Source organism: Cervus canadensis, chromosome 29 (assembly GCF_019320065.1).
Source record: "Cervus canadensis isolate Bull #8, Minnesota chromosome 29, ASM1932006v1, whole genome shotgun sequence".
NCBI classification, from domain to species: domain Eukaryota; kingdom Metazoa; phylum Chordata; class Mammalia; order Artiodactyla; family Cervidae; genus Cervus; species Cervus canadensis.
The window spans coordinates 42513545-42533066 of record NC_057414.1 but is presented as its reverse complement, the minus strand read 5'-3'; the positions used below and the strand labels follow the sequence as shown (position 1 = coordinate 42533066).

The window sequence follows — 19522 nt, the reverse complement described above, 5'->3', positions numbered from 1 at the left end:
AAGTGGGGCCCAAATGCGTAGATCTGAAAAGCCTCTACTGGCAATTCTCATACATACTTTTAGTGGAAAACCATGGCCTTGAAAAAAAATTCTCTGCATTTACTCAATAAGGACAAGAAAGAATACTCGACCGTTTTCTGCCCACTTTAGCATCACAACCATTCTTAGTGATAATCTATCCATTTCCTTTTCTTTAAGAAAAGAAGACTGGCTAGGGTAGACAACTCACTTTTTTCTATCTTGCTTACCTGAGGGAATGACGAAGGTATAGCCCTGCTTGAGCTCAATGCGTTGGCAATCTGATACCCGGTCACCCAGAAAGATGTCTCCCTGTTTCCCTGACAGCAGCCAATTCTCGTACAGCTCCAGGTTGTGGGCTGTAGGGGGGATGAGCCAGAAGACCTGTGAGTTAAAAAACTTCAGTCTGTTAACAGCCATTGACATGACCCAGTCGTCTCCCTCAACTGATAAAACAGGTACAAGTTAAGACCAACAGGTAGAAGAGAAGCAAGCAATCCTCCCAGCCTACAGAACTTGACCATTTGGGAAATTCTAGAGGCCTCAGGGAAGTAGACCTTTTCTGTCCTCCACTTCATCAAACAGCATTAGGGCTTCCCTGGGGTTTGATTGTAGAACCCGGAACCTATACAGGACTCAGAGAGAAGGAGGGCATTAAGCTTGTCACCTAGGAGTCCCTTTATTGCCCCTAGCTGGCTGGCCTCGTTAGTTAGGTATACAGTATCTTCAAAAGACAGGCCTGGGTTGCTCGATTCCAAGGTAGTAACCAAGATAAAAAGGACAAAACTCAGGACACCATTTAAATGGATTTAAAGTAAACACAGTGACTCTGGATTTAGAGATATAGCTGTTCTAATTCAGCCCTCACATTTTAAAAGCATCATCTGTTTTCATTCCAGTTCTACTTTTCTCTCATAAATGCTCTTACTTCTTACAAGAAAAAAAGGGTAACAACAAGAGTGTAATACTATAAACCTCTGATACTAATTCTACATTTCCATTCTCACACAGCATTCAGAAGCTGGAATGTAAGGCTTTATGAATGAGGATAATCTTTCGAAATCTATTTATATCCCCTGACAGGACTTAAAGGCTTCCTCTGGCTACATTTCAGACCAATCAATGCCTCTATATAGGGAAAAGTGGTCTGGATCCCAATTTGCTGATTTCATTGTCAATCTGCCGCACTTTGTGTTCCCTTCTACTATTTACTATACTTCCATGCAGAGAAGTTATCTTTTCCTCTTAACACCACTTCCTTGCCTTCATCTGGAGAATTCTGCTTTGGGAATATAGAAACAGGACTGTTAAAGTTTACTAAGTACTGGTGCCAATATCAGTAAAAGGAAAATGGGCTAGATGGATATCAATTTCTACTGGATTCTAGCCAAGAAAGTCAACTTAATCCATGATTCTCTCCAGATACGTGTGTGTGTATCTCCTAATAGACTAGTTTTCAGGGTATATGAAGCATGCATGAACTGAAGCTAAGTCATATAATCGGCTTCAGATTCCAATCCCCATCACAACTGTGACCATACCTTTCCCCCTTGATGGATGTGATACCAAACAGAGGTACCACCGAAGTCCACGTGGAAGTCAGTATAGCAGCCTCGAACACTCATCAGACAGTACCTGACCCAAAAAAAGTAGCAGCTTTAGTGCGCTGATGAGAAAAAGGAGACTTTTCCCACCACAATGCCACACTCTCCCCTGTGTACTCCGCTCCATCTTCCACCTGATATAAACTCCCAGCTGGTGAGAGGAATGCAATCTCAAGTCATCATAGTATCAGAAGAAAAGTGTGTTTTCCTTTATGTTACCACGGCTATGGGGCTGTTACATACACGCTTCCTTTGGAACTAAACTTGACTCTCTTGGGACATGAAGCGAGGCTGCTAAGGGAGGACCTGTTCCTTGCTGTCACTCTGGTCTCCCACAGCACACTGAAGAAAATGCAGGGTAAGCCACTTACTTCTGCACTTTAGGATACTGCATCTCCAAGATGGCATTTGTTGATTCAGTCTGACTTTCTTTCAAATGCCTTGGCCACATATTGTCTACCCAGTCAATGAAATCCACCTTTAAAGGAGGAAACACATTTAGGTTGGGATTAAAGAGAATGCTAAAGTCAAGAAAAACAGAAATTCTCAAAACACATACTGAAATACTACAATTTAACTTCCAGCAAGCAAACAATCTGTTGGTAAATTTAGAGTCAACAGGCAAACATTCTAGGTATAATTATTAAGTGAAAATGAAGACTAATGGTTCCACGAGCATGATCACAAAGATAACACTAATCAAAACAAAGTCATTTAAGAAAAGTCATTAAATGAGGCAGTAGTGCCCAACAAAACCCCCTCTGTGTGGCAGACTGGCATAACCAGCTATACCGGCGGGGGTGGGGGTTGCGGGGTGGAGATAAAAGGCACTGTCTGGAAGATTCCTGTAAACTTATTGAAAGACAAACTGCTAGAAGAGCCAAGATACCAAACATTTAAGAAAAGGAAAGGAGAGGGGAGGACAAAAGAATTCCATAGGGATTTGCAGCCTTACATGAGCAATGTGCTATAGAACCTACTGGGTTAGGAATCAGAAGTTCCAGGTCTATCATGTTTTCTCAAGATCTTATGTGAGGTTCTGGAACTTATCCGTAAAATGAGGATAATTACCTCAAAGGAATATTGTGAGGATAACATGTAAAAACATGTTAAAATTTTTTTGAAATAATGTTATCAAAGTTTAGGAATCTGCTTTTTTCCTTTGGCCACACCACACAGCATGGGGAACTTCCCCCACTAGGGACTGAACCCATGCCCTCTGCAATGGAAGCATGGAGTCTTAACCACTGTATCACCAGGGAAGTCCAGGTATCTGATATCTGTTTTAAATAATATGTGTTGAAAGAAATGAGAAATGAAAACAGTATGAACTTATTTAAACACTTTACACTGAATCATAACATGTCCTATATCTTCAAATGTCTGCACCCAACCACTGAACTCTAAGAAACAGTCTTAAGGAGCTGAGTCAAACAACCATGGATTCAGCAAAGCGCTGGTGCTGCAGGTATCTAACTTATGGCTATAAAAAAGATGTATCTGGTAAGCTCTGTAACTTATGTCTGTATATATTTCATCATTTATTTCCTTACAACATGTATCTAGATAAATGCATACAATCTGTGTGTAATGATATAGGCAAATGTCCAGTGGACACTCAGATGTAAACCGTGAGTTTTTGGAAGGGGTCACTGATGACATGCAAGTTTAAATAAGCAAGATGAGGAACAACTATGAAGATTCACTTTCTGTCCCATTTCAAAGAATTTCCACTCAGGGATCCAAGAGCTTTAACCAAGCATCCACTGGGCCTAGGAACACTGACTGAGCTCCAGGTTTCTTTCTTCTCATCAAACAAAACCTATCTTCTGCTCTCTTAGTGTAGTGGCCAGGATCTCCCATCTCCTGGAACTGTCCTTTGGAAAGCCTTTACCAGAATAAAGAATAACTGACTTGTTCAATATACTTACTATAAGTTCTTATGTCTGGACAGGAAGAGGACAATTAGGAACACATGAGTATTTTTTTTGTCAAGTGTTCACTCAGAGATAGTTCAATCTTTCTGGCTAGAATTCTCACCTGCAGCAGTAAGTCACTCTCTGTCCTCTTTTTGTTTAATATTATTGGGTATCATCTGACTACCAAAAGAATACTGTAATAAGGTGTTCACACCTTTTTCTTAGGTTACTCTTTAGGCTCTGGATAGGCCTTCTGCTAAATGGTCACATCTGTTTGAGAACAAGTCTCCAGGACGGATAATCACCAGTTTCTACCTGCTCTGTACCAATACGAGGCCAAACTGGGACATAATCAAATCACACACTGCAAAAACAGCTCATTGCCTTCCATGAACTAATTTCCCCATCACCAAACTTGCACATTATATCTGCTACTTCTTCATCTACTTCTTCTCAGTTACTGCTGGGATGACAGCAGAAGCCATTTTTCTCCTCTAGAGAGAATCTCACTTCAGGCTACCACGCACAATGGACAGTTTAAAGTTGTCCAGATTACTCTCCCTGCACCTACTTTTGCACATACTATTCCTCTTGCCTGGGATTCTGGTCTTCCTTCTTTGCCTCATTTCTTCTTTCATGTCAAGACTGGGGATCTCTTTACATCACACTGACAGACATTTTCCCTTGGTCTGTACATACCAATGAGTTAGTGATAATAATGAAACTATCTAGTAAGTTGAAGGTATGTATGTATATGTATATGTAAATGACATTATTGTAACCAATTAACCACATTTTAACTTTGAAAGTCAAAGGGTATAATTAGGATAATTTAAATGGAGACAGGATAAAACACTGAGACTTTAAAATAATGTTTAAAATAATAGTACATTACAAATTCTGTTGTTCCAGATGGAATACTTGACTCAAGTGAGTTTTGAGACAGGAATAAAAGTGGTCCAAAAATGATTAGGTATATTTTAAAAGTGAAACCAATCCCCCTCAAGGAAAGGATCTTATAGATAGCCACCTTCGTATAAGAGAGGGGTTAAATCAGTATCTACCTCAGGAAAGTTAAGCATCAAAAACTAACTTTCCCCCATGCTGGGTTGTCAATCTGTTACTACTAATCATCCAACAGAATCTACTCACCTGCCTCTAAATCATTTTTCTCCCAAGCATCTCTGCAAGTATAAACCTATAGGATAGAAATTTACTAGGCAAACTTCCTGTTTACAGTTCTTATCAGAGTGAATTTTAAGACTCTTCCCCATTACATGTAAGTGACAAAGTTCCCAAATTATCAGAATGGCCTCACCCAAAAAAAAAAAAATCAAGTGATGTTGGAAATGATGAACCCTTGGAAAACACAAGTTATTCTTTTTAAATTTTCTTGTTCATCTTCATCCTGCTATGTTTAAGAACTTCTCCCAGTGTATAAACAACCCTCGTGGTGACAATGTGGAGACAATGATTAGACTAACCGTGGAGGGCCTCTGCACCATGTTCTCCAGCCTGGTGTGGCTAAACTCTAGGCTGATGACATTATAGAGTTTTTCTCGCTCCTCCTCTGGGGTCTCATAGTAGCGTGTCCACTGAGCCATGGTCATTTCAATGCCTTTCTGTGTGTTCACATCCATGACATCCACCATACGACGACTCCCTGCCATGAAAGATGCATTGATCATGTCTACTGAGCCACTGATATCCTTAAATATATTAAGAATACACGATACAAATCAAAGTAAACAAACTATTCTTTTTCCTTTACAGTATTCAGCAATAAATAGACAGGAGACAGCTGTCACTTGAAAGAGGTAATCAACCGAAAACCAAATCAGAAAGAATGAGAATGACAGTGATTAATACTAAAAACAACAATCACTCCCTACGGCATGTTTACTACATGGTCAGGTGTTGAATCTTTATTCAATATCTCAATCCTGACAATTTTAAGTACTAAGTACCATTCATAGATGATAAATTTCATACATTCCATAAAAATTTACTGAATTATAAAACATCTTAATGGACACAAGATTCTCAACCAACTGTAACAACCACAACAAAAGACAGAATGCCAAAGAGGCAGCATAAAATAGCAGGGGAGGAAACAACAGCCTCAGAGTCAGAGACCTAAGTTTAAGTCTCAGCTCGAATGTTATTTAGGCAAGTTATTTCATTTCTCTGAACCTTAATATTTTCTTCTGTAACTGGAGAAAAACATCACCTTGTGGGCCAATGTAAGGATTTAGTCAATGAAGTAAAATGTCTGACATAAAATAGATGCTAATTAATTAAACGGCAGTAAAAATAAAAGAAAAATCAAAAGAAAAAAATTGTTTTAACTAGACTGATTGGAGAAGGCTTTTAGAAAAAGAGAGGGAAGAGAAGACATTTGAGTTGGGCCTGGAGGACTAAAGAGAATTTCAGTAAGATTCAACAGTGAGAATTCCAAGGAGAGGTAATAGCGTAAGAGAAGATATGGAGAGGCAGTCCAGCTAAAAAGTTAAGAAAATAGTGGTCAAGCAGGGGAGAAAAGAAAAAGCTGCCATTGGAATATTAAGAGTACTATTCAATTTGTAAGAAACAAACACCTACTATATATACCTAGCCTTGGTGGATAGACCAAGGGTAGTGTTAGGACCTGGTGCCCTGCTCTCAAGGAGTTTACGGTCTAGTTAGGTATAAGAGATAATAGGCAAGATGACAAGAATATGGTCACAACAAAGCAGATATGGCAGGATACACATCAAAAGATAACTGATAATGTAAGACAACATACTGAACTTTCATTACGTGGAAGAAAAGGCAAATGCTAAATCAAAAATGCCTTGGGATACCACTTCACACCCACTAGGATGGCCATAATAAAAGTAAAAGGAATATAAGAGCTGGCAAGGATGCAGAGAAATCAGACTGTGCTGGGTGGAGTATAACATGGCAGAGCTGCTACGGAAAACAGCTTAATGGTTCTTCTGTAAATTAAACCTAGAATGACCATATGACCCAGCAATTCTACTCCTAGGTATATATCCAAAAGAATCAAACACAAGTGTTCAAACAAAACTCACACATTAATGCTCTTAGCAGCTCTAATTACAATAGCAAAAAGGTGGAAATAACTCAAATGTCCACCAATAGATCAATTAACAAAATGTGGCATACCCACACAATGAATGGATTATTCAACCATAAAAAGGAAGTATGCTATATTGTATGCTACAATATAGATAAACCTCAAAAACATTATACAAGTGAAAGAAGTCATACACAAAAGGCTACATGTCTTATCATTCCATTTACGTGAAATATCCAAAATGGGCAAATCTACAGATAAAAGTAGATTAGTGGTTGCCAGGGCCTGAAGGAAGGCAAGAGCAGGGAATGACTACTTAATGGGTATGGGGTTTCTGTTTAGGGTGATTTAAGAATTTCAGGAACTTGGTATTAGTGATGGCTGCAGATTGTGAATATACTTGAATACTTTAAAATTATTACAATGATAAATATTAAATTATTAGTATTTAACCATAATTTAAAAAAATAAGTAAATGCTTTTCTTTAGGAATGTAGATCAAAGCAAACACCATTCTGCCAATGCTATCAGAGCACTTGAATAAAAGAATGACAGTCAGTCATAGTAATAGCTAACATAAACTGAGCACATACTATGTGCCAGACACTGTTCTTCACATTTAAGTAACTTGCCCAATGTTACAAATGTAGTAATTAGTGGAACTTGGATTTGAAACCTGTCAGTTATGAGTCCACACTTTAAAAATCAACATATCCCCTCACATAAAGTTTCCATGATAGAATGGTTTTCTTCTTTTGGGGACATGAACTGACACTGGAGATGTAACATTCTTAAGGTACAAAAGAAGACTCAATCACCCAAAGTATATTTGTAATAATGGATTATGTAATCACCAATATGTTGTTCACTGAATTTTAACAATCATCAGTTATCCAAGAAAAAAACTATCCAGACTTCAAAAAATTGGGGCGCAAAGCAGAAAGCTGAAATTTCTGACAAGTCTTGCCAGTTTAAATATAATCACTGCCTTATTTAAATCACAACAAAGTTATCTGTGACCATCCACAGGTCTATTTGGAAAATATAAGATTAGGAAGGGCCCCAACCATTTTTAGCAGCAGACATACAGAGGACATGACAAAGTGGTAGGAAGTGGGAAGAAATCCCACTAGTGAGTAAGTAAGTCTCTACATTAGTATAGCTCAGAAATGTGGATACTGTAAGTCTATGACAGGATCTAGAAGTCTATATTTTTAACAAGTACCACATATGATTCTGATGCAAGTCATCTGTGGACTATAAACCCATGAGAATGCCTGACCAATAGAGAAAAGCTGTGGTGGCCCATTAACTTATGGATCCAAGGAATTACTTCCTGGAGGTCATTAGGAAAAAAAAGTCAAGTAACAGACCAATAAGTACTCTACTATTAGGTTTTCTGAAGCCCCTTGAGAACACTGCCTTGTGAAGAGTAACTACTAAACAGATTTACTGTTACACCCCAAAGACTATGCTGAGTAATAGGAAATACACAGTGACAGGGAGAAAAGTGGAATCGAACACAGAAACGTGTAGGGGAGTGAAAAATACAGGGATTTAGAGAACCTCCCTCTACCTCGGACATTCACCTCTTGGATAAACAGCTTTTCAACTGTCGAAAAAAAAGCCCTCAAGTGGCCAAGAGATAGTACTGCAATACTTAATTTCAAAGGGAGAGCCTGCACTGAAGCTTCAGCATAGAGGACAAGGACAACAGAAGTTGTCTGGGGGAAAGCATCCAAAGCTCCTTTTTGTTTCACGTTTTGTTAGAACATTTCCAAAACATTTTAATCCACTTTACTGCCTTATCACGTATATGAGAGTAACCATCTCTGAATTCCTGAGGATCCTGGCATGTCTCAGTGCCACAATGAACACCAATGATGCGCAGAAAATTGACCCAAAGCCTTTCCCGGTGGTTCAGATGGTAAAAAATTTGCCTGCAATGTGGGAGACCAGGGTCGATCCCTGGGTTGGCAACAGACCTTGGAGAAGGGAACAGCAACCCACTCCAGTATTCTAGCCTGGAAAATCCCTGGAGCCTGGCAAGCTACAGTCCATGGGGTTGCAAAGATTCGGACATGACTGAGTGACTTTCACTTAGTGATACCAGACGTTTTCTTCTTTAATTACAGTGTTCTAATTTGTTTTCCCCCTAAATTTTGAATTTAATGAAATACAAATCTGATTAAAGACTCAAGTTAACCAATCACTGAGGAAGAGATATTTTAATGTATTTACTTCTCAGTTTACAAAGTTTCAAACCTTAGCCATGTTGCCAAATGTAGCGCTGGTGAAAATTTCCTGGAAATTTCTCTATGGCTTTTAGGGAAGGACAAGAATCATAGATGAGGTTTCATTCTTGGCTCAGAGAAATACAATTCTACTTTTGAAATTTTACCCTGGAAGGCAGGCTCTTCATGGAGAGAAAGAAGGATGCACAGTGATAAAACTGGAACGCAGGAAAGAGGCAGATGTTCAGATGCTGTATGTCTAATGAGAAGTACTCAATGAAGCAACTTCGGTAACTCCCTTCGAGAAAATTCTCAGTTGCTAAATAGTAGTATCTAATCAAGAAACTATTTCAGGTAGTATATACTTCAAATAGACATACAGTTCAATGCTCCTAAACCTTAAATCTCAGTAAGAGATTTAAGACTCAGCTGTAAATCTTAGATCTTTGCCTCAAAGACACTCAAAGGCCTCGAGTAACACTTACCCACACACATTTTGACATCATTCACAGTGAAGTCTGGATCTGGCATCCTATGAAACAAACACCAGTAAGTATAATGGGAAGCACAACTATTCTAGTCAGGGTGAGTTTTTTCTTAAAGAACTAAGAACTCCCCAGTCAAGCCTCATCAATCTTCAAATTGAGGATTAAAAAATATATTTTAAATATAAATGTTTATACATATACAAACAGATGAACATATATATGTAGGAAAAAAGAATATATGAGAAAAGGTTAATAGGGATTATTCAGGGTGGTAGATTTCAGGAGATTCAAATTTATTTTCTTTATAGTTATCTATATTTTCTCACTTACCTGTAACGACACACTTCAATTATCTATGCTTTGGATTATCAATACTGCACTGTCTATAGCCCTGGGTGTAATGTGACCACTTTACAGCCAAACCCAATCAGTGAACACTTACTTTATTCCAAGTCCATCGGAATTCTTGAAAATCAGAGGATCTCTTAAACCACCCCGCTGGATATACTCTACATTAAAATCTGTCACCATAAGAAAACAATTGTTAGAAAGGCCAAGAGGTTTAGCTGGAAAAAGATAAAATATGTAACACGATAAGAGATGGTGTTTGCTATTTCTGTGTACACAGTTTTGTTGTCAGGTAATACATGCTTGTTATTAAGAAGCATCTGAGAAGTAGGACTCAAGGGGTTTGCTAAATCTCTATTTCCACAATAATTCAGAATTTAACCAACAGGGGATAGTACTATTGAGTCACCTCATAAATCCCAAGCAGAAATCACATCCTGTGCCTGAACAGCCTAACATGTAACTCTGCCCACTGCAATACAAACCATGACATCCCTGTCAGTTTGCCGAAGAACAAAGCTGCACGGCACACAGGGACCTCAGTTATGGTGGTGCAGGCACATGCATAAAAGGACTGCTATTGAACTATTCTTAATTAAACCCAAACCAAGGGATGAGAGACGAAGGAAAGGCCTTTAGGGAAAAAATCCCAACATTCCTGTCCTAATAAACGCATGCTTCTTCCAATACAGCAGAGAATGACTCATGGGATAGGACTAGGGGGCCGGGGGAGGCTGGTGCATGAGTGGCATTGTGTAATAAGAGAAAATAAAGATAAACAGCATCACAGCATTAACAGGGAGTATTCTGGCTGCAGACATGCTGAGCGCACAGCTCCCAGAGTCTACAACCTCCATCAGGTGGCTGCAGGTCTGAATTCAAATGATACTGACCTTTTCCTTCCATAAAAGTAACAAAATTTGCATTATATTTGTTGGTGTGGAGTTTCTCTTCCAAGTCAAACGTTCTTTTCCCTTCAATTTCATCATCTGAAATGCCATCATCTTCATAGCGTCGTCGCATGGTACCACGCTGGGAAGAGAGGGACAGAAGGATGAAATCATACACCTTTTCAAGATTTTCAGTTGCTACGTTAAGCATCCATTTGCCTTGCTTTGTAGATCTTTTTCTCAAATGAAGGTCAGCTAATATTCTCACAATGTACAAAATTTAAAATGAGTCACTAGGTTCCCCACTTGTAAATTTTACATTGCTAACTCTTTGAGCCTACAGATATAAATTTTCAACAAAAATATGACCAAATAGGGTCTACTAAACATTTTTTTTCCTGGCTGCACCACACAGCATATGGGATCTTAGTTCCGTGACTAGGGGTTGAACCCACACCCCTTGCATTGGGAGCACAAAGTTTTAACCACTAAACCACCAGGAAAAGTCCTACGAAACATTTTATTCATTTACCATTGTTTATCAGAGGGTGGACAAACTGTCTTTATAGACATTACAGACCAGGATACAAAACATAATTTTTTTATGGGAAAGGCTACTTCTGGATTAGCTTTCTGAAACAACCTTTGAGAATAGACTAAAACATTTTAATTAATGAAGCAAAACCTCTTTTACAGCAGATAAAGTTAACCTAAACAACAGCATTCCAAAGAGCAGACCATCAATACTTAGCATTAAAGATAATGTCTTCCAAAGGAAAATATACAAATGGTCAACAAGCACATAAAAAGTGCTTAGGATCACTGGTCATTAGGGAAAATACAAATTAATACCACAACAATATACCACTTTACACCCACCAGGATGACTATTACCAAAAAGGCAGACAATAACAAGTGTTGAAGAGAATTTACACCCACCAGGATGGCTATTACCAAAAAGGCAGACAATAACAAGTGTTGAAGAGAATGTGGAGAAACTGGAACCCTTACAGAATGTTAATGGGAATGTAAAATGTTGCAACCATTCTGGAAAAGTTTGGCAGTTCCTCAAAACGTTAAACAGTAAATTATCATTCAGCAATTCTCCTCCTAAGTGTATATCCAAAAGAATTAAAAACATATCTAAAATGCAGATGCTCACAGCAGAACATTATTTGTAACAGCCAAATGGCAGAAACAACCCAAATGTCAGTTGATGAATGGATTAAAAAAATGTGGTATATTTTGTTACAATGGAATATTATTTGGCTATAAAAAAGAGCAAAGTACCATTATGTGCTACACATGGAAGAATCTTGAAAACAACGTAGTAAGTGAAAGATGCCAAACACAACAGACCATGTATTACATAATTTCATTTTTTATTTTAATTTTTTGCTGTACAAACGACCTTTACTGTGTACAACGGGAAGTGGAAGAGGAGGAGATACAACAGCTCTGGCTCCTGGGGCAGCTCCACAGACTCAGTCACTACCCTCAAAAAACCAGTTTCATTTTCATGATATGTCCAGAATAGGCAAATCCACAGAGATAGAAAGTAGATTAATGGATGCTAGGGTCTGGGGAGACGGAGAGATAGAAAGTAACTTAACAATGTGGGTTTCTTTGGGGAGCAATTAAAAATGTTCTAGAACTAAACAGTGGTGACATCTGCACAACCTTGAATATACTAAAAACCACTGAGTTGTACACTTTAAACAGGTGAGTTTTATGGTATATGAATTATCTTGGTAAGCTGCCTGTTTTAATTTTTTTCTTAAGATAACATGTTGCTTATGCTGCAAATTTACCTTTTGGTATAGTTTACCTTAGCCAGTACTAAACTTGCTGAAATTTCTGTAACACACACACACACCGGACAACTTGCGTGGAAGGCAATGGTAAAGGAGCCCAACTCCAGGCTGTGCTGTGCTTAGTCGCTCCACTGTGTCCAACTCTTTGCAACCCCACGGACTGCAGTCCACCAGGCTCCTCTGTCTAGGGGGATTCTCCAGGCAAGAACATTGGAGTCGGTGGCCATGCCCTCCTCGAGGGGATCTTCCCAATCCAGGTCTCCCACAGTGCAGGCAGATTCTTAACCACCTGAGCCACCAGGGAAGCCCTGTTAACATAAAACCCCAGGGTTCAAGATTTTGGGAAAAGATGCATGTGTCATGGGAGAAAATCAGAAGCCGAATCTCAGACGGCATACTAGCAAAGGAAGGATTTCCAGAGAGACATTCCATGGCTTCCTTCCAATCTAACTTGAGCCGCAAGCACAGCTAAAGGTAAGAGCTATGGTCCCACTTGAAGCAGCACAGCAGGGAGGCAAAGAACGCACACACTCCACTGCTTATACAAGGGCCTGCCTAGCCCAGACCCCACCATCACCTGGTTACACCCAAGTGGAGCTCCTCACTTTACCTTTCCCATATCCCTCTGAGTATTAAAATAGTTTAAACAAAGAAAAAAATATCTACCACCTCACTCAGAACACCCCTCTCCTTATCAACACAAACAGAAGGAAACAGGGAGCACGGCAAGCCTTGGGTTCAGGAAAAAAAAATGGGAATGGAAAGAGGCTGGTTTGGTCCTTAGTTTCCTGGTGAGGTTCCCTGCGGCCTCTGTCCACTGCCACTGCCGGGGTCGTCCCCATTCCCCTGCCTGCCAGAGTGCTCATCAACTGAGGTTCCAACGGGTTGGGGAGGTCCAGATGGGAAGGAATATGGACTCGGGGACTGAGGTGCCAAAGGCCCCCACCCCCAGTATGTGCTAAGAACCACCAAACCTGGAATTTAAAGTTTAGATACTGATGATCTAGAATTGATTACACAGCACCGGAATTTATATAAACTCGTTAAGAAAACGAGACACTGGAGAAAAGTCTCTTAGGGAATGGGACCAGGGAAAGAGCAGAAATAAGAAATTAAAATTAAAGTAAATAAAACTGACAGTTACACACCAGAGGAGAGCGAGAGTCAATTTACCAGTTTTAGGTAGAAACACTGATGAATACCTGTTATCTCTTCCAAGTTTGGCAAAAAAACCCCTTATAACACTCTTACCTAGCAGTTTGTTGCCATAAGTCACAGCTTAAAGCCCCAAAGATCTATTTTTAGTAGACCTCTCACTTACTCTAAAAATGCCACCAATGCTCAAAAATACTTTTAGGTACCTTTATATTTGAAGGGAAGCTGGTTATTTTCGCTGACAATTTCTTAAATGGGTTTGTGTTTTGAAAGGCATCACTCAGTTCTCTTCCTCACCTTATTACATATACATGTCTTAGAAAAGAACTCCAAAAGATGAGTTCCAAGTATGTCAAAAAGCAAGAGCAATACCACTGAAATAAATATGGTTTCCCACAACAATCATTTTTAGAAAGCATTCATTTGCACCCAGAAATAACCTCCTCACATACAAGGTCAACTGATTTATGACAAAGGAGGCAAGAACATATAACAAGGAAAGGACAGTCTCTTCAATAAATGGCGTTGGGAAAAGTGAACAGCTACACACAAAAGAATGAAACTGAACCACTATCTTTTACCATACCCCAGAATTAACTCAAAATGGATGAAAGACTTAAATATAAATTTGAAACCATTAAACTTCTGGGCAATAAGCTCCTTGACATTGGTCTTAGCAATTTCTTTTTGGATCTGACTCCAAAGGCGAGGGAAAACAAAAACAAAAACAAACAAATGGCAATAATATGTGTGTGTGTAGACACACACACCGTGAAATACTACTTAGCCACACCTACACATAAAATTTTGATATCTACAGCAACATGGATAGACTTGAAGGGCATTATAATTTGTGAAATAAGTCAGGCAAAGACAAATACTGTATGATATCACTTATATGTGGAATCTAATAAACATAACAAATTAGTGTATACAACAAAAGAGCAGCAGATTCACAGATATAGAGAACAAACTAGTGGTTACCAGTGAGGGGGGCAACACAGGGGTAGAGGAGTAGGAGACGCAGACTACTGAATGTAGGACAGGCTCAAGGATGTACAGCCAACATAAAGGGAAAGAAGCCTTCAAAAGCTATAAAGATCCTAAAAACTAAAAAAATTTTTAAATGGTGCTGGGACAACTGGATAACGACATGTAAAAGAATGAAACTCATTTCTACCTCATATCTTATAAAAAAAAAAAATACTAACCCAAAATGGATCAGACTTAAATGTGAAGGCTAAGACTATGGAATTCTTAGAAGAAAGCACAGTGCAAATATTCATGACTTTAGACTAGGCAATAGTTACTTAAATAAGACACCAAAAACACATGCAACAACAAAAGAGATTAACTGGACTTAAGAATTAAAACTTCAAAAACACTACCAACAAAGGTAAAAAGCAATTAATTTACAGAATGAGAGAATATATTTACAAATTATATATCTCATAAGGGCCTAATATCCAGGATATATAAAGAATTCTTACAACTTAAAACTGAAAGGACAAAAAATAAAATTAAAATGGACAAAGGTGTGAATGAGTATTTTTCTTATAACTGGCCAATAAGCACATAAAACATCATTAGTCTTTAGCTCATCAGTCATTAAGAAAATGCAAATCAAAGCCGAAATGAGAAACTACTTAACACCTACTAGGTGTAAGTGCTGGTGAGGATGTGAAAAAAGCAAAAGCCTCACACAGCCTCCCGTAGCTAGTGGGAATACAGAACAGAACAACTCTATGGAAAAGAGTCTTGCAGTTCCTCAGACTGGTTGAGAGTTACCATATGACCCAGAAATTCCATTTCTAAGCATCTACACAAGAAAATGAAAACATGTCCACACAAAAACACACACACTAATGTTCATAGTAACATTATTCATTATAACCAACAAGTAATAACAAATGGATGATAACAAATGGGAAAATAAAACATAGTATATATCCAAACACTCTCTTCCAACAACACAAGAGATGATTCCACACATGGACATCACCAGATGGTCAGTATCCAAATCAGACTGATTATATTCTTTGCAGCCAAAGATAGAGAAGCTCTGTATAGTAAGCAAAAACAAGACCTGGAGCTGACTAGGCTCAGATCATCAGCTCTTTATTGCAAAATTCAGGCTCAAATTGAAGAAAGTAGGGAAAATCACTAGGTTATTCATGTATGACCTAAATCAAATCCCTTACGACAATACAGTGGATGTGATGAATAGATTCAAGGGATTAAATCTGGTAGACAAAGTGCCTGAAAAACGATGGATGGGGGTTTGCAACACTGTACAGGAGGTGGTGACCAAAACCATCCCCAAGAAAAAGAAATGCAAGAAGGCAAAGTGGTTGTCTGAGAAGGCCTTACAAATACCTGAGAAAAGAAAAGTGAAAGGCAAAGGAGAAAAGGAAAGATACATCCAATTGAATGCAGAGTTCCAGACATAGCAAGAAGAGATAAGAAAGCCTTCTTAAGTGGCCAATGCAAAGAAACAGAGGAAAAAAACAGAATGGGAAAGACTAGAGATCTCTTTAGGAAAACTGGAGATACCACGGGAACATTTCATGCAAAGATGGGCACAATAAAGGACAAAATTGGCAAGGACCTAACAGAAACAGAAGAGATTAAGAAAAGGTGGCAAATATACATGGAAGAACTGTACAAGAAAGCTCTTAAGGATTCAGACAACCACGATGGTGTGGTCACTCACCCAGAGTCAGACATCTTGAAGTATGAAGTCAAGTGGGCCTTAGGAAGCATTACTATGAACAAAGCTAGTGGAAGTGATGGGAGTTTCAGCTGAGCTATTTCAAATCTTAAAAGATGATGCTGTTTAAGTGTTGCACTCAATATGCCAGAAAATTTGGAAAACTCAGCAATGGCCACAGGACTGGAAAAGGTTAGTTTTCATTCCAATCCCAAAGAAAAGCAATGCCAAAGAAAGCTCAAACTACCACACAATTGCACTCCTTTCACATGCCAGCAAGATTATGCTCAAAACCCTTCAAGCCAGGCTGCAGCAGCACGTGAACCAAGAACTCCCAGCTGTACAAGCTGGTTTAGAAAAGGCAGAGGAGTCAGAGGCCAAATTGCCAACACCTGTTTGAATCACAGAAAAAGTAAGGGAATTCCACAAAAACATCTACTTCTGGTTCATTGACTGTGCTAATGCCTACGACTGGCTGGATCAAAACAAACTGTGGAATATTCTTAATAAGATAGGAGCGCCAGACTACATTACCTGCCTCCTGAGAAACCTATATGCAGGACAAGAAGCAAAAGTTAGAATTGGACATGGAACAATGGATTGGTTCAAAATTGGGAAAGGAGTACTTGAAGGCTGTATATTGTCACCCTGCTTATTTAACTTATATGCAGAGGACATCATGAGAAATGCTGGGCTGGATGAAGCACAAGGTGGAATCAAGATTGCGGGGAGAGATATCAATAACCTCAAATATGCAAATGATACCACTTTAATGGCAGGAAGTGAAGAGGTACTAAAGAGCCTTTTGATGAAGGTGAAAGAGGAGAGTGAAAAAGCTGGCCTAAAACTCAACTTTCAAAAAGTGAAGATCATGGCATCTGGTCCTATAACTACATGGCAAATAGATGGGGGAAATGTGGCAACTGTCAGATTTCATTTTCTTGGGCTGCAAAATCAATGCAGATGGTGACTGCAGCCATTGAAATTAAAAGATGCTTGCTCCCTGGAAGAATAGCTATGACAAACCTAGACAGTGTATTTAAAAGTAGAGATATCATTTTGCCAACAAAGGTCTGTATAGTCAAAGCTATGGTTTTTCAAGCAGTCATGTATGGATATGAGAGCTGGATCATAAAGGAGGCTGAGTGCTGAAGAACTGATGCTTTTGAACTGTGGTGCTGGAAAAGACACTTGAGAGTCCCTTGGACAGCAAGGAGATCAAGCCAGTCAATCCTAAAGGAAGTCAACCCTAAATATTCATTGGAAGAACTGGTGCTGAAGCTGGAGCTCCAATACTTTGGCCACCTGATGCAAAGAGCTGACTCAGTGGAAAAGACCCTGATGCTGGGAAAGACTGAGGGCAAGAGGAGAAGAGGGCAAGAGAGGATGAGATGGTTGGATGACATTACTGACTCAATGGAAATTAAGTTTGAGCAAACTCAGGGAGATGGTAAAGGACAGGCAAGCCTGGAGTGCTACAGTCCATGGGGTTGCAAAAAGTTGGACACAACTTAGCGACTGAACAATATATTCATACAATGGAATATAGTTAAGCAATAATAGAAGGGAATGAAGTACTGATAAATGCCACAACCACAGATGAACTTCAACGAAAACACTAAGTGAAATAAGCTAATTACAAAAGACCATATATTTTAATGATTACCTTTATCTGAAATGTACAGAACAGGCAAATCTATAAAGACATAGGCTGGAGAGAAGAGAGATGGGGAGTAACTGCTAATGTGTACTGGGGTAATGAAAATATTCTAGAATTAGATACTAATAATGTTTTCACAACTTTGTACAGATTTACTAAAAACTACTAAATTGTGCACTTTATTATTATTAAAAAAAAATTTATTTGGTTGTGTTGGGTCTGAATTGCAATATGTGGCATCTTCACTCTTTGTTGCGGTATGCAAACTCTTAGTGGCGGCATGTGGATCTAGTTCCCTGAACAAGGGCTGAACCCAGGCCCCCTATGCTGGGAATGTGGAGTCTTAGCCACTGGACCACCAGGGAAGTCCCTGAGTTGTACACTTTAAAAGGCTGAATTGAATAGCATATGAATTCTACCTCAATACAAAATAATGATGGGCAGTCTATAACAGAAAAAAGGTTAAAACAATGCACATATTTAAGTAGAGCAATGTATTTTTATGACATAAGAATAAAGTTTGACACAGACCAAATCTTGCCTAATAACATTTTTTGAGAATGCAAAATTTTTTTCTAAATTTTCATAGCCATTTCAGTTGACTTTATATGAAAGGATACATAGATAGTGACTAAAAAAAGTTCTTAAGTAGTTCATGAACCACCATGCTGTACCAGAAATGCAAAAGCAGTTTGTTAGTTCTGAGAATCTCCACTCCATCAACTAATGTCATTCACCACATTAACAGATTAAAGGAGAAAAATTAAATGATCAGCTAGATCTGAGCTGTCCAAAATGTTAGCTGCTAGCCACACGTGGCTGTAAGACTTAAGTTTATTAAGATTAAAAACATTTTCAACAAATGATGCAAGGGAAACTAGGTATCTGCACGCAAGACAATGTGTTAGACCCTTACCTTAAACCATTTCATTTAAGTACAAAAAATTAACTCAAAACACATCAAAGACCTAAATGTAACAGCTAAAACTATAAAATTCTTAGAAGTAAAAAAAGGAAAATCTTCACAGCATTAGCTTTAAAGAGGATTTTTTTTAATGACATCAAAAGCAAAAGAAAAAAAAAATAGGTAAACTGGATTTCATCAAAAAATTTTTAATTTGTGCAAAAAACACTATCAACAGAGTGAAAAGAAACCATACAAGAAAATATCTGCAAACCATATATCTGATATGAGATTAGTATCTAGAATATATGAAGAACTCTTTCAATTCAACAACAACAAAAGAAACAACCCAATTCAAAAATGGGCAAAGGACTTAAATAGGAATTTCTCCAAAGACGACACCCAAATGGTCAATATGCACTGAAAAGATGCCAAACATCACCACAAATCAAATCCATAGTAAGATACTACTTCACATCCATTAAGATTCCTATCACCAAAAAAAGAAAAAACAAAAAACCCACGAAATAACAAGTGTTATCAAGGAAGTGGGGAATTAGAATGCTTATGCATTACAGGTTGCAGCCTGTGTGAAAAAACAGTACAGAAATTCCTCAAAAAATTTAACACAGAATTGCCATATGATCCAGTAATTCTACTTCTAGAACCAAAAGAAAACAACCAAAAAGTAGGGACTCA

At 38.5% G+C, this 19522-nt stretch overlaps 1 protein-coding gene across 1 annotated transcript in view; it reads right to left on the bottom strand.

Moving 5' to 3' along the window:
• Positions 1 to 19522, bottom strand: part of KDM2A (lysine demethylase 2A) — an 88579-nt gene that overhangs the window by 29668 nt on the left and 39389 nt on the right. Inside the window, exons 3-9 of the mRNA XM_043452818.1 lie at positions 10584 to 10722; positions 9785 to 9863; positions 9340 to 9386; positions 5026 to 5204; positions 1994 to 2100; positions 1560 to 1653; positions 249 to 402 (exon numbers count right to left, since the gene is read on the bottom strand). Of these exons, the coding sequence (XP_043308753.1) occupies positions 249 to 402; positions 1560 to 1653; positions 1994 to 2100; positions 5026 to 5204; positions 9340 to 9386; positions 9785 to 9863; positions 10584 to 10722 (799 nt within the window). The remainder of the gene's footprint in view (positions 1 to 248; positions 403 to 1559; positions 1654 to 1993; positions 2101 to 5025; positions 5205 to 9339; positions 9387 to 9784; positions 9864 to 10583; positions 10723 to 19522) is intronic.